Here is a 13,680-nt window from a genome sequence, read left to right on the forward strand (position 1 = left end):
AACAAACCTCTGTAAAAGTATCTTTGCAAAGTCCTGCATTGGTCTGAAGGAGTTGGCATGAAAGGCAGTGAGGCAGGAAGTAGGGCCATGTGCACTGAACGCTGGGCGTGTTGGGGATATGATATGATGTTGGTGCTGGTGACAATCCCTCACACGGTAAACTGTAGAATAGAGCCCGTCCATGTTACATGGTGCATTACCTGCTACGTGCGCTTGAAGGTCTTTTTTTAATTTTTTTAATCGCCCCAGTAATACATTGCAGGGCATTCAGCAATGCAGGGCTACACAATTTGAAGAAGGTTCATCTCCTCAGCCCGAGCTCACAGCGAGACGCTCCGTGTGCCGTGGCTGCAGGGTGGGACCGGCTGGGATGTTTGTAAGAGAGTGAGGTGTAAGAAACGGACCCGGATCAGAATTCCGCTAAATATGCTGCATATCAGTCAACGTCTTTTATATTTCTTTCAGCTTCAGTTCAATTTCTCCTGAAATTGTATGTGCTGTGATTGTTGCTCCTGAGGGAAGGTGAAGTATGTTTGTTTCGGATGCTCGGATACGGGTTCCAGAACTGCAGGCGTGACAACTGTACGGAGTTGGCTTACTGCGTGCTATGTCGATGCCGACGGGGAAACCTTTGAGCAAAATGTAAATTCCTCGCTGTCAATGTAACGGTTCCCTCCGGCATGTCTGTAAACTCATGCCTCCGCCAAAGCCACCACGGTAAAGTTAAAAAGTTATGAAATATTAGTAGAGTTGAATGTTGTTATTAACGTCTTCCAGCAAGTCTCCCATAATGTGTGCAGAGGCTTTAATAATCGGGCCGTGCCTCCCCTGATATCTTCAGCCGTAATTAAATGCAGACACACATTTGCCTTGCCAGACTTGATTTGATATTATTTATTCATCACTGGGGCAAATGTCAGCTTGATTTTATTTTTTATTTTTTTTTCTTCTAATTTCGGCTGTGTAATCTGTGAGCCTTTTCAGCCTCTCTGCCTGTTTGATGGATAATCAATAGGAAATGTTCTTTGGACGCTCACCGTGTTTTTTCTCTCTGCCTTCCAGGGTTCCCACATCGTGCCTCTGTGGATGATGTTCCTGATGACGCCTTGCAGCACTGAGAACAGGACAGCGGATCAATAGGAGCTTCGTTGGCCCTCTCTCATCCACATCCGTCCTTCTCTCCCTCATTCCAAGACAGAAGATCAGAAACGCAAGAGAAACGAGACTTGGGACCAGCACTCCTCCTCCTCCTGTCTCTCTCCTTCCCTCACCCCCTAAACCTCGCCTCTAGATACCCCAGGTATGTGTCCCCTAGCTCGGTCAGCGGCTACCTTCGGCCAGGGGAACTTGTTTCTCCTCCTGGGGCTTTTGCTCATCATGAGCTCATTTCTCTCTGGAGGCCAACCCCCACCCTTAAAGCGATTTGTCCCTGCCGAGTGGGGGCTCACACACCTGGCCATCCACAACAAATCTGGAGAAGTCTACGTGGGAGCTGTCAACTGGATCTTCAAACTGTCCAGCAACCTGACCAAACTGCGCAGCCACATGACCGGGCCCGTGGTGGACAACGAGAAGTGCTACCCTCCGCCCAGCGTCCAGTCCTGCCCTCACGACCTGGCCCAGACCCCCAACGTGAACAAGCTGCTCCTCGTGGACTACGCGCAGAACCGCCTCATCGCCTGCGGCAGCACTTCTCAGGGGATCTGCCAGTTCCTTCGTCTGGATGACCTCTTTAAGCTTGGCGAGCCCCACCACCGCAAGGAGCACTACCTTTCTAGCGTGGCAGAGTCGGGTACGATGTCCGGGGTCATCATAAGCTCCTCCCACAGTCCCACCAGCAAGCTATTCATAGGGACGCCCATCGACGGCAAGTCTGAGTACTTCCCCACCTTGTCCAGCCGCAAGCTGATGGAGAATGAAGAGAACGCCGACATGTTCAGCTTCGTCTACCAGGACGAGTTTGTCTCCTCTCAGCTGAAGATCCCCTCCGACACTTTGTCCAAGTTCCCCGCCTTCGACATCTATTACGTTTACAGCTTCAGCAGCGAGCAGTTTGTCTATTATTTAACGATGCAGCTGGATACCCAGCTGACGTCACCCGACGCCAGCGGAGAGCAGTTCTTCACCTCCAAAATTGTCCGGCTCTGCGTGGACGACCCCAAGTTCTACTCCTACGTTGAGTTCCCCATCGGCTGCACGAAGGACGGAGTGGAGTACCGCCTGGTTCAGGACGCCTTCTTGGCTCGGCCAGGACGGCAGCTGGCCACCTCACTGGGGATCTCTGAGAACGAAGACATCCTCTTCACGGTCTTCTCTCAGGGTCAGAAGAATCGGGCCAAACCACCCAAAGAGTCCGCCTTGTGCCTGTTCACCCTGAGGAAGATCAAAGAGAAGATCAAAGAAAGAATTCAGTCCTGCTACAAGGGATCCGGGAAACTCTCCTTGCCCTGGCTGCTCAACAAGGAGCTCGCCTGCATCAACTCGGTGAGCTCAACTCTCTTCTTTGTGGTTTTGGTTCCTCATTTCTTTACAGCAAATCCGTTTGCTCATATGCCGAGGCGCACATGATGTTTTTATGATAACAACATTCATGCAGCACTGCTACCGGCCTGAAGGAGTTAATTCAAAGTGTGAACAGCGCTTATTTCTTTCTCTTGCAGTCTTCTACTTCACTCACTACTCTCTGCCCATTTGCCTCTCTCCACACAGGCTCTTTAGTCAGACAGTGGGACATCATTAGCCCGGTCACCTGGATTTGTGAAATGTCACTCAGGAGTAGCACACGCACACACTTCATGGTTGGGTGTGACATCTTGGGGGATGGCATGAGCTAGACTTTTTACTAACTGATCCAGGGTGCATGGCCCTGCATGCGTTACAGAAGACTCCTGCACACGCAGACACACATGCACACACTCACACTAGAGACCTCAAGGCACTGCTACACAACAGCACACTGTCTGGTTTTCTCTACGGTGAACATACCTGCCCACGTCCTTTTATTTTCCCTGGCTTCATGCCTCATTCTCTTCTCTCCCCCGTTGCTCACCCGTTCTCCTCAGGCTGCATCTGCCGAACAAAAAAAGACTCCTACGTTTTTGTTCCATCTATTAGTGTTAAGTGCGCTGCTTTCTTAGCTGACCACCTGTCTCAGCGACGTCATCTTCCATCCTGTGAGCTCTTTAAATTCACCCATCCATTTCCTCCATTTTGCTCTCTCTCAAGATAGCATAATTAATAGACTGCTTTTAAAGCTTTTTCTTTAGGCAGCGCATTCCAGACTGTCTGGCAGGTATTCACACAGGTCACACTTCACACGGTGTTGCAGCTAATGCAGTTTTATATTTTGTAAGAATAGCACTTATCCTCTGTATAGGTCTTAATTAGTTGACACAGGTGATGTTTTGTGTGGTGTTGTAAGGGATGTGAATGACCCAACCAAGTCCTTTTTCAACTCCCTTTCTTTGTCCTGTTCACTGATTCTTTTGTCTTCATTCTTTTTTTTCTTTTCGTGCTGTCCTGTCGTTGGACCCATCGCACTGACAATAGCTCTGAGGCAAAAAAAGCGTTGGGCTCTCTCATTCATTTCAATTAGACTTTTGCCGGGAGTCTGCTGGTAAACCACAGGTTAGTGTGGCGGTGAATTCGACTTTTCCTTTTAAGCAGTGGTGTGCGACATCATCAGTGAAATACCAGGTGGATAGTGGCATTGTGCAAAAATGCTGCTTATCTCATCGGCGTTTAAAGCTTGGCGTGAAAATGATTGCGCTCATGATAACTTTCAATTGAACTGTCCCAAACCTCAAAAGCGTTTAAACGTCCGTTTGCATTTGATACGTCAATCTGGTTTGCTTCTTGCCTAACGCAGCCTTACCAATGCAGCCTGAAGTTTTACTTGATATATCCGGGGACGGACGTGTGCCAAGTCTTACTTTGGAGCCAGCGTGCATTGTTCATTTTGTTTGTTAGTAATAATTATTTAACAGAGAGACTGTCCCACAGCTCCCCATCTCCCCGTCAGGCCTGTTACCATGGTTACCGGAGTTTTGAAAAGGTCTACTTTCACTCAGAATGGATCACTTTTAAAATCCTCTCAAAAGAGACTGCTCTCACATATGGGATGTCAAAAGATGATGCAATGGCCTCAGAGATAAAGCCGAGCAACACTCGAGGGTCGGATGCAGGTTAATGACGTTTGCCACGTTGCCCCTAAGCGGTGACCTAATGTCAGCTGCCCGCCCCTGAATCATAACCTCGGTCGGTGGTCAGAGCGACCTCAAGTGGCCGACATTCTTTTTTTCAGGATGGGAATTGGCGCTGTGCGTCGTGACTAAACACAGTAACAAGAATAGAGAAACGCAGACGAGACCGAATCTGAGGTAACACAAGGAGCTGGTCCTCCACTGGTAGGAACAGACTTACAACCCAGCTCTATTTCTCCAGCTAATCTAGGCGTAAACTGTGACATCTCCTGCCCCACAGTCAGCTTCAACATCTAAGTCACTGGTGTTTGGCGCTGAACCCCACCCAGATATTCCCACCCTCTTCAATTGAAATGCACCTCTCTAACCCCGAGGCCACACTCTCATAGATGCCTAAATCTCAGCCGCCGAGTGGGCAGTGTGGGAACGACTTTGCGACGTTGGGGTTGGAGGGTCAATAGGTTTATTTTGACCCTGCCATAGTTTGGAGGAGAGGGGCGAGGCAAGGGGGAGATGTGAGTACTGGACAGCTGTTAGCCACACAGCCATGATGGATGACCAGGCGCCCCGTCAGCTCCCTGTGTGGAGTTCATATTGGCCCCGGCTCATAATTTCTAGCCTCTGGCCGTCAGCAGGGGGATATGTTTTACGGGCACAGGGAGATGTTTGGTCCAATTAGAAGCTGCTCTGTTATAAAAGATACATGTGTGGTAACGAAAATGAGAGAGACACACACACACACACACACACACACACACACACACACACACACACACACACACACACACACACTAATGTTGTTCATTACCACAGCCCTTGTAAACTAGCTCTATAGCTGCTGTGGATGTGTGTGTGTGTGTGTGCGCGTTCAGTTTGTTTGTGTGGCTCTGTTTTGTCCCTGAGCTTTATTAGTGAACCGCTGACCTTCTCCACGGTTTGAGAGTGGATCAATACAAACCATTTCCACACAGGGAGGGAGAGACAAGAGAGGTATAGAGGTGAGACGATGAAGGAGTTTCAGGAGGTAAATGAGAAAGACTGCAGCTACAAGCAGAGAGAGGGACGAGAGACCGAGGTGCAGGACGTGGGCGTGCTCAAAAATGAGAGGACGCAAGGGAGTCCGAGAGAAAGAGTTAGACACCAAAGTAGCATGCGGGAGAGTGTGAGGGAATTTGAAAGGGGGTGTTGAAAGAGATGAGTGTGAAAATAACAGAGCGAGCCTGGGGATTGAGAAAGAATGCACAAAAAGCAGGAAGTATCATCAGTGTTGTTGGATCCATCAAGAACGCTGGCAAGTTTCCCCAAACCTGAACTTCAGCGCCGACTGATCATACTTAGGTTTGTGAGTTCTGCACCGCTGGCTGTGGATAGGACTGTTGTGTGGGCAGGCATGTGGGCCACTGACTGCATTCTGCAACACAAAACAGGAAAGCTGCAGGCCGCGGGACGGAGACGTGTTCTGTTACCGGCAACACGGCCATGAAAGCATCACCGGCCACGACGAGGTTGATGTCACATCATGTTCTGCGCCGAACTCAAGGCTGTCTAAGTGCGTTTTGGATATGACGTCAATGCTATGGTTTTTCCTAGTGACCGTTTTCTTTCAGTCTGTCTGGAAATACCCGTCATCTCTAGATTGATGTGATAAACTGACAAAACATCTTTTAAATCTTGATTGCAACTGTTTTTTCAAGCAGTCAGATTTCAAACACCAGACGTCTGGGGCTGTGGGATTGATGCATCAGTAGGCCGGTTTTCAGAGAGAAGATAAAAAGGGGGGTATATTGCATGTAGGGAGAAATTGAGAGAACGAATCGCAGTCATGGAGCGAGCAAGAAGCCTTTTACAGCCGCGGTGTGCTCCGAGGGGAGACAGTGATTCACCGACAGAGGAGGACGAGGGGAAGAGAAAATATTTTTTGCCACCTCTGCCAAGAACAGCATGGAAAAAAAGGGCTGGTGGCAGAAAGATAAATAGAGAGACTGAGGACAGGAGAGATGGAGGAGAGGATGATTGAACGCTGGCTGCTCCGCAAATAATATCGGTGTCCGTCACCCGGCCACCACACTGTGCTCCTCAGCAGCACGGCGCTCTGTCATGTCCGCTGTGGGCGTGCGTGCGTGCGTGCGTGTGTGTGTGTGTGTGTTATAACTCACCTGACAGGGCGTGTATATCGAGGAGCAGGTGCAAGAATAGGGATCACCCTCAAACACAAGAACACTCTTTTGGTGTCAATGAATTGATTTAAAGAGGTGTCCTCCGAACAGAGAAAGTCTGGGGATCTATGTGCTCTGGGGTCACTTTGCGGAATATATTTCAGTAAAGTCATTACGTTAAATGGTGATTTCCAGTAGCGAGCCAAACATTAGACTGGTCAGCTGTAGCCTTTAAGGGCATTGGAAAACCTTTTAGTTTGAGAAAGTAATGAAGAAGTCATGGAATTTAACCCCTGGCAGCATAGGGAAACATGACGCACAGTCCTCAAAACTGATCAAAACACTTAGTAATTTAGCAGTGTTCGGTGTGCCTCTTGCATTTACCATTTTGTCATTATATCCACATTGCTGATTATTATTATTATTATTATTAACAAAAACCTCATTGTGTGAAAGCACCGATCAATCCTACAACATTGGAATGTAGGTGTTTGGTCAGAAATACTCATAAACATACCATCTTTTGGATCACTACTTGGGTATCAGCTTACTTTAACTAATATGAAAATAGAAATATTGTCTTAGGATGTATAATCATCGCATACTTTATAATACGCAAAGTATCACATTTTGTTTTTTGGGAGTTTAGGAAAAGGAGGCAGAAAGAACTTGAACATTCCTTCGCCCCGCTGGAATGTCCATTGTCTCCACACGGGGCTCACATGTGACCCAAAGACTTCTCAAAACATCCAGCTGCTTTCTCTCCATCACCAGATGGATGGTGAGGTTTTGAACTTTGTCACAAGCCAATTCATCAATCAATCGGTGATCAATCATAGCTAAGAAAGTGTCAAGTATTCATTTTTTGCTGCAGCATAGGCCATCTGCTGCGTTCCCATTGGTGTCAAAGGGTTATGCTTCTATGCTCAACCTGAAATCAATGTTGAAGTAATGGCGTTCGTCAGCTTCTTAGTGATGGGGCTCGTTGCTGTGGTATTTTGACCCTTTTACACGACCTCTGAGGCAGCGTGGGATGTGCTGCAAAGTATCTTACCTAGTGACACGTTTTGATGTATTTTATCTAAGATAGATCTGCGATTTAAAAAAATAATAAAACATTTAAATCATAGGTGGTACGGTCAAGCCGCTGAGAGGAGCTCTGTTATCAGAGTAAGTAACGTCCTGTAGTGAGCTGCACCCTGCAGACTGATTACAGGAGTAGAGCGGCTGCAAACGTTATGACTGATCCTTTTATCTATTCCTGATAAGACACCCCTCCATTGCAGAATGTCATACAGGCTCACTGTATGCAGGACTACAGTCTTTATTTCTGTTAGTTAGATGCAACCGCTATTGTGCACTCTACGAGCAGGGCCGAGTGGTGTATCGACTCTTTTGGGCGTACTATTGATTCCTTTTCAAACAAGACAATTTTGTTTGTATCGATATCGTTTGACGTCGCGTCACGTTTCTTACAAGAAGCTGTCTCTTTTTGTCTTTTCACACTAACCTGGCCAGTCCTATGAACCAAACACATGCCACGAGTCACTGGGTGAGTTATAAAGCTGCTGACTGATGATTGGGTAGGAGGGAGAGATAACGGGTGATGCCTTGTAATGATGAAGTGTGACGTGTTCCTGCTGGTAACAATCAGAGCACAGGACGTACTTGAATGGTAGTGGATGTACAGTGTAGGTTTCAGTATGTACACAAATACACAGCGGACCAACCTTCGAGGCGGTGGATATGTTCATATTTATGTAATGCGACTGGTCCGATTTAATAAAGTGACAGTAATCACACAATGACACTTACAAGGAGTAATCCAGAACAACACATTCAATCCGCCCTAAATGTTTTTTTTCGAGTGTAGCTTCACCATATCCTCTGATAAATCTGATATACTATACTCTATATCTCTATATATGCCGTACTATACAAGGTCCTTGTGACATTTTCCATGCAGACTTTGCTCACAAGTGATCATCGGGCCCGTGTTGACACTCACCATAAAGAACAAGGTTATTTTTGGTCCATACGGCCCAGTCGTAGTGCACGAGTCTGCATTAAGCAAAGCGTGCAGATTTTCATTACATTGTTGCAGAAAAGACAAAGTGGAATTGACCAGCTCCTAACCTTCTAAATCCATCATTATGAATATCATCTAATGAACGTGACTCACTTGTGTTCTTGGTAAAACACAGTCCTATTTCTGCCGACCTAATCTAAAAGGATGTGCCGGCAAATGGGTTTCAGTAATTGCACCTGATTAATGGAGCCAGGGTTGACGAGCGGAGTTAATTGACAGCCCAAATGAGTTGAGCCAGGAGACACCGATTGGGCGGCTCGCCTTAAACGTTATTGGTACTAATGGGTTATGTTTCCATTAATATTTCGCTTTTTTAAAATTATTATTTGAAATTAGGAGTTTTATTAATGTGTCTACAGCACAGACTTTTTACAGCACAGACAGTGGTGTGTGTGCGTGTGCGCGTGTGTGTGTGTGTGCGTGTGCGTGTGTGAGCTAATACACAATGTCACACCCATTCTGCGCTCAAGTGTCGCTCTCATCTCATTAGTAAAGGACAGTACCAAGTTGGAGAAGACCCCATGCAGTCTGTGTGAGCTACTTAAATCTGTTTCTCTGAGGATTGTTTAGCTCAACAAATCCGTCTCTAGCCCCCCTCTAATGATACTAATTGTCAGTGTAATTATGTATTGATCTGTTCCGTGTGTGTGTGGGTGGTGCGCTGCATACATCATTATCAGGAGTGATCATAGAAAGTGGAGCAGGGGTCATGGCTGTGAGGCGCATGCTAATAGTCTGTGTGTGTTCGTTTTAAGTTTCTTTGTGTGCTCATCAGATAGAAATTCAAAGGGAAGGATTTGAAACAATGCAAATGGGTCTCACAGAGTAATAATATGAAAAAAAGACTTAGTTTGCTTAATGCTTTGCTTCTGGAAGCACAGTCCCCTCTTTTATTTTAAGAGTAAACATATTCCTGAACATATGTATTTAGAAATGCATATACATTTTTTTACTTCTACCCATCTGCCATTACATTTTATGGAAATAGTACCCGGAGAGAACCCACACACGGGGAGAACATGCAGACTCCACACAGAAAGGCAGCGGGGGGGGGGGGGGGGGGGGTTTCAAACCACTGTGCTGACCACCACACCACCATGCCGCCCTTGCGTGCATTTGTGAAACCTTTTAAATCTGCCTAGCCACTCTTTCTCCGCTGGTGACTGACCACCTCCATCAGATCGCTCTGAGCTGAAGTACTTTGCCTAAAGGCACCTGTGGTGGTGATGATGGAGGGAGACCACCTGTCCCAGCTGGTGGGGCTGGTGGCCCTCCTCCTAGCAGCCTGTAAGCGCTTGTGTGTGTGCCTCTTCTGTACGTATGGACATATCCATACACCGTGGATTCCCTCTCTCACACACTGTTGGATTGCGGTGTAAACATGTGGTGACAGTGCTTGGAAGCGGCGCTCTGAAAAGGTTCCAACTCCTCGAGGCTTCGCTGTCTACCTGGAGCGCACTCAACGTGGAAATTACTACTCTGCAAACCGTGACTACAGCATTGGTGCAGTCATCTCTCCTTAAATTATTGATCAGTTGGTACGCAGTAACATATTCTGGGAAACAGATCCTGAATATTGTGAGGAATTATTTCACTCATGGTTCGGTCTGGTTTATTTCTCCACCTTATTCCGCCTTTGTCTTATGTTTTGTATAAATGCACTTGGTGGAATACAAAAACACTGGCTCTGATATTAATGCATCATGCGTTTTGTTTAACGCGTCTGAGACGCAACCAATCAAACACACTATCTCCATGGAGAGAGTGGCGTCACAGCCGACGCCAGGAGGAGCCCGATGAGACGCTTACGTCTCGTTATCCTAAAGACACAAGTGGCTTTAGGTGTGTGTGAGTGTGCATAAACGCATTGCTTATCATGTGCCCTGTTCTCTTTATGGAGGCTTAACCTCTGTGACAGTGACGTCTATCAGTAAACTGCTTTGATTCTTCATAAGTTAAATGATTTAGAGAAAAATAAAAAACTGACCCATAGCTTCTGTGAGTTTGGTGACGACAAGAAAATGAGATCACAAGATTCCTTCAACTGGGGCTTTTGTATAATTGTGTGTGCTGGATGCATGCAGTAAAAATATCTTTCACGTGAGCAGGTTTCATTAAAAGGAAACGCTAGTAAGCTGCAACTAGAGGGAATCATCCGCTTTAATAGTTTGCGTTCACATTTGTAGTAAATTATTATGTCATTTGATGATAGTAAAAAAACACAGCAGCATTATCACAGCGAGGTTTCCCTCATGCTAGGAGGCAAAGATGGTGTGTGTCCGTGTGTGATGGTCAGTCCACGTGTGTTTTAGTCGAGTCGGTGCTGCGCATCAAAGAAATGTCAGAGTGAGCGAGCCTTGAGGGGCCGGTAGAGCCCCTTCCCCACTGGACAAAGAACCCACTTAAATCCACCACCGTCTGGCCTTGGTCCTTACTGGGAAAGGTTACAATCGGCACACACTCTGACAAATGACCCGGCAGTAGTCACAGGTGTTCAGCAGCTCGGCGGTGATGGAACCATGACTCTCATTTCAGCCCTTTTTTGTCACTGTCCTCTGAGAAGTGAACACGTAATAGATGAGATCCACAGGGGTTTAGACCTTTATGATATAGACTGAACAAGACACATGGTGTATGGTAATCTGATCACTTGTTGTTATCTCTGTGTGTTACTTAGTCAAACATGATCTCGTCCAAAGTAACTTTGCAACGGACATAACATTTAAAGATACCCAGTATCTGGCCTCCCTGCTACCTTCTGCTGTTTACAAAGCCTGCTTTGTTGCACCGCCGTGTCACTTTGACCCATTTGAGATCAGTTGGCCTGCTGGACGGACAGACACGTGTGCGTGCGTGCGTGCGTGCTTGCCATGCATTATTTCATTCTCTTTTGCCTCTGGCAAAAATACAAGTTTATAAGCGAGGGACCTATATTCTTTGACAGTGATGTAGAATAACTTTGACCACACAGACGCTCAGACACACACGTCAACGTTGCATTTTGAATGTGCAACTTTGGACACCATCAAATGCTACGCTGCTCTCCTGCTTTAAAAAAATGAAAACAAGGGTGCGCACACACAAACTCTGCAGCAATCCATGTGTGTATCCTTCATGCATAAACCCCAGCGATGTCTACATGAGTTCAAAACCCCACTGAGATTTCTGGGTAATTTATGAGCTGCTTCACTCACTCTCTCCACTCGGAGCCAGGAGAACATACTCATTGATGCATAGACACATATTAGACACCTGCATCGGCCAACATACTCCAGGTTGTGTGTGCGTGTGTGAAGACACACACACCCTTTCCCACGCGCACGCACACACACACACACACACACACACACCATTTTGGAAATGAAGGGATTCTTAAAGTGTGTTTGTCTGTTGATGCCGAGACATTCAGTGGTTCGTAAAGAGCGGCATCATTGCTCTTTTTCTCTCTATCACACACACACACACACACACACACACACACACACACACACACACACACACACACACACACACACACACACCAGCCATTTATCTTTGTGTTCCACTCCTTTTTAAGCTCTCCAGATATCTTTTTTAGTTTTCATTCTGCACTTTTTGCGGAGCCACATAGCGCTGGTTAATGCAGCGTGCTGCCTAATTAATTCTCGGTGCCAAATGCGCGAGTGTTTTTTGCGTTCGCTACACACGCGTTCTCGATTCACAGCAGTGCACTAAAAAAACAACACCTTGCTCCTCCCATATGAATGCAGGCCAGTATTGACAAATTCCACTTGTGGTCGGCGCCATGTGCGCCCGGACATATTTTCTTGATGTAATACGGTAAAGAAAAAGCAATCATAGGGGGCGATTATTCAACCATTTCCTTCGGCGCGGGCCAGCCAGCACACATCTGCAATCAGTCAAGTGTTATTGTGGGCTGAGTTGTGTGCGCACACCCATGTTTGGTGCCATATGAGCGACTATATTTCATCGTTCTGCAATGTGAATTGGCTGAAGCAACTCCACGGGAAACCACCCCAGCAACGTGCGTGACCTCTAGCTGTTATCTAGAGACCACTCTGGGTTTATATTTACAATTATATGGCATATGCACTCGGTGCAATACAATACTCATATATTATCAGCCGCATCAACGTGCGTCTCTTTGACCTTGGATATCAGCTGACAGTTATGAACTATAAACACACCTTAAGTAGAGTATAAAGCTTCCCGCCATGTTAACCCTTTCAAATCATCCCATTAAAGAGGATTTAGTTAGGACTTAGTTTAGGAGGATTGATGTGCTCTCTTGGTGAATATGCAGCAGAGTCCACACTACTCATTGATTACTGGAACAAAATAAATTAAATCGGCCGCTATTTTTTGAAGCAAGATACTTTCTGTTCTTGTGCTTGAATGACAATGAACTGAAAAGTTTTTGTTTTTGTGTTCTAGAACGGCAAAAATATGAGCTTGGGAAACTTTTACATTTAATTTAAATGTTTTAGCCAAAGCAATCTGTATGATGGATAATCAATCGTGAGCTGCAGCCTCCATAAGCAGGGGACAAAAAATGTTTTTTTTGAATAAATGTTAAATTCACACCTCCCGTTCTTTTTTTGGAGGAGGGGGGGGGGTTTAAAGAAGAAAAGACCAAGCCCCAGTGAAGTGCAAATCCTCAAACTCATTCAACACCCCACGCGCCCTGAGAAAATCAAAACAAAACCTCCTCTTCTGCATTTCTAAGACCCTGCTGCCAAAGTCAGCGGAAGGTTGTTGTCTCAACTCCCTCGTCCCCGCCAGAGTTCTGTGTCTTTGAAAGCACCGCACGACGCCGCGTACGGCCTCCAGCCAATAACCCCGCTGAGACCGCGGAGGGAAGCGTTCTTTCCATCGCGAGGCATCTTCAATTCACACGGGGATGTTTTTAGGCCTTAAATGGCAGCACCGACATGAGAATGCAGCCTCCATTAAAATGGTTTACAACCTCAAGGGAAACACCCTTTTATTCCACGCTGATCCATGCTGTTTAAAGCTTCCGGACCTGCAGGAATGCTATTGCACCTTTACCCTGCAGTACCCCTGAGAGACCTATACAGGCTATTGTGTGTGTGTGTGTGTGTGTGTGTGTGTGTGTGTGTGTGTGTGTGTCTGTGTATTTGTGCGCGCAGTGGTCCGTGTTAACCCGTTTGGACTCTTGGGGCTACTGTATACAGTATTTCTTTCCACTGTGAGCCTCCTCCTTAGAAGATGG

General features: G+C 46.5%; 1 protein-coding gene across 5 annotated transcripts in view; it reads left to right on the forward strand.

The window, feature by feature from the left end:
• Positions 1–13,680, forward strand: part of plxna1b (plexin A1b) — a 159,500-nt gene that overhangs the window by 26,880 nt on the left and 118,940 nt on the right. For all 5 annotated transcript variants that reach the window (XM_040203497.2, XM_040203500.2, XM_040203499.2 and 2 more), the window contains exon 2: positions 1,063–2,484. In XM_040203497.2, coding sequence (XP_040059431.2) covers positions 1,303–2,484 — 1,182 coding nt within the window. In that variant the 5' untranslated portion in view covers positions 1,063–1,302. The remainder of the gene's footprint in view (positions 1–1,062; positions 2,485–13,680) is intronic.

This window comes from Gasterosteus aculeatus, chromosome 17 (assembly GCF_964276395.1).
Source record: "Gasterosteus aculeatus chromosome 17, fGasAcu3.hap1.1, whole genome shotgun sequence".
Lineage (NCBI taxonomy): Eukaryota > Metazoa > Chordata > Actinopteri > Perciformes > Gasterosteidae > Gasterosteus > Gasterosteus aculeatus.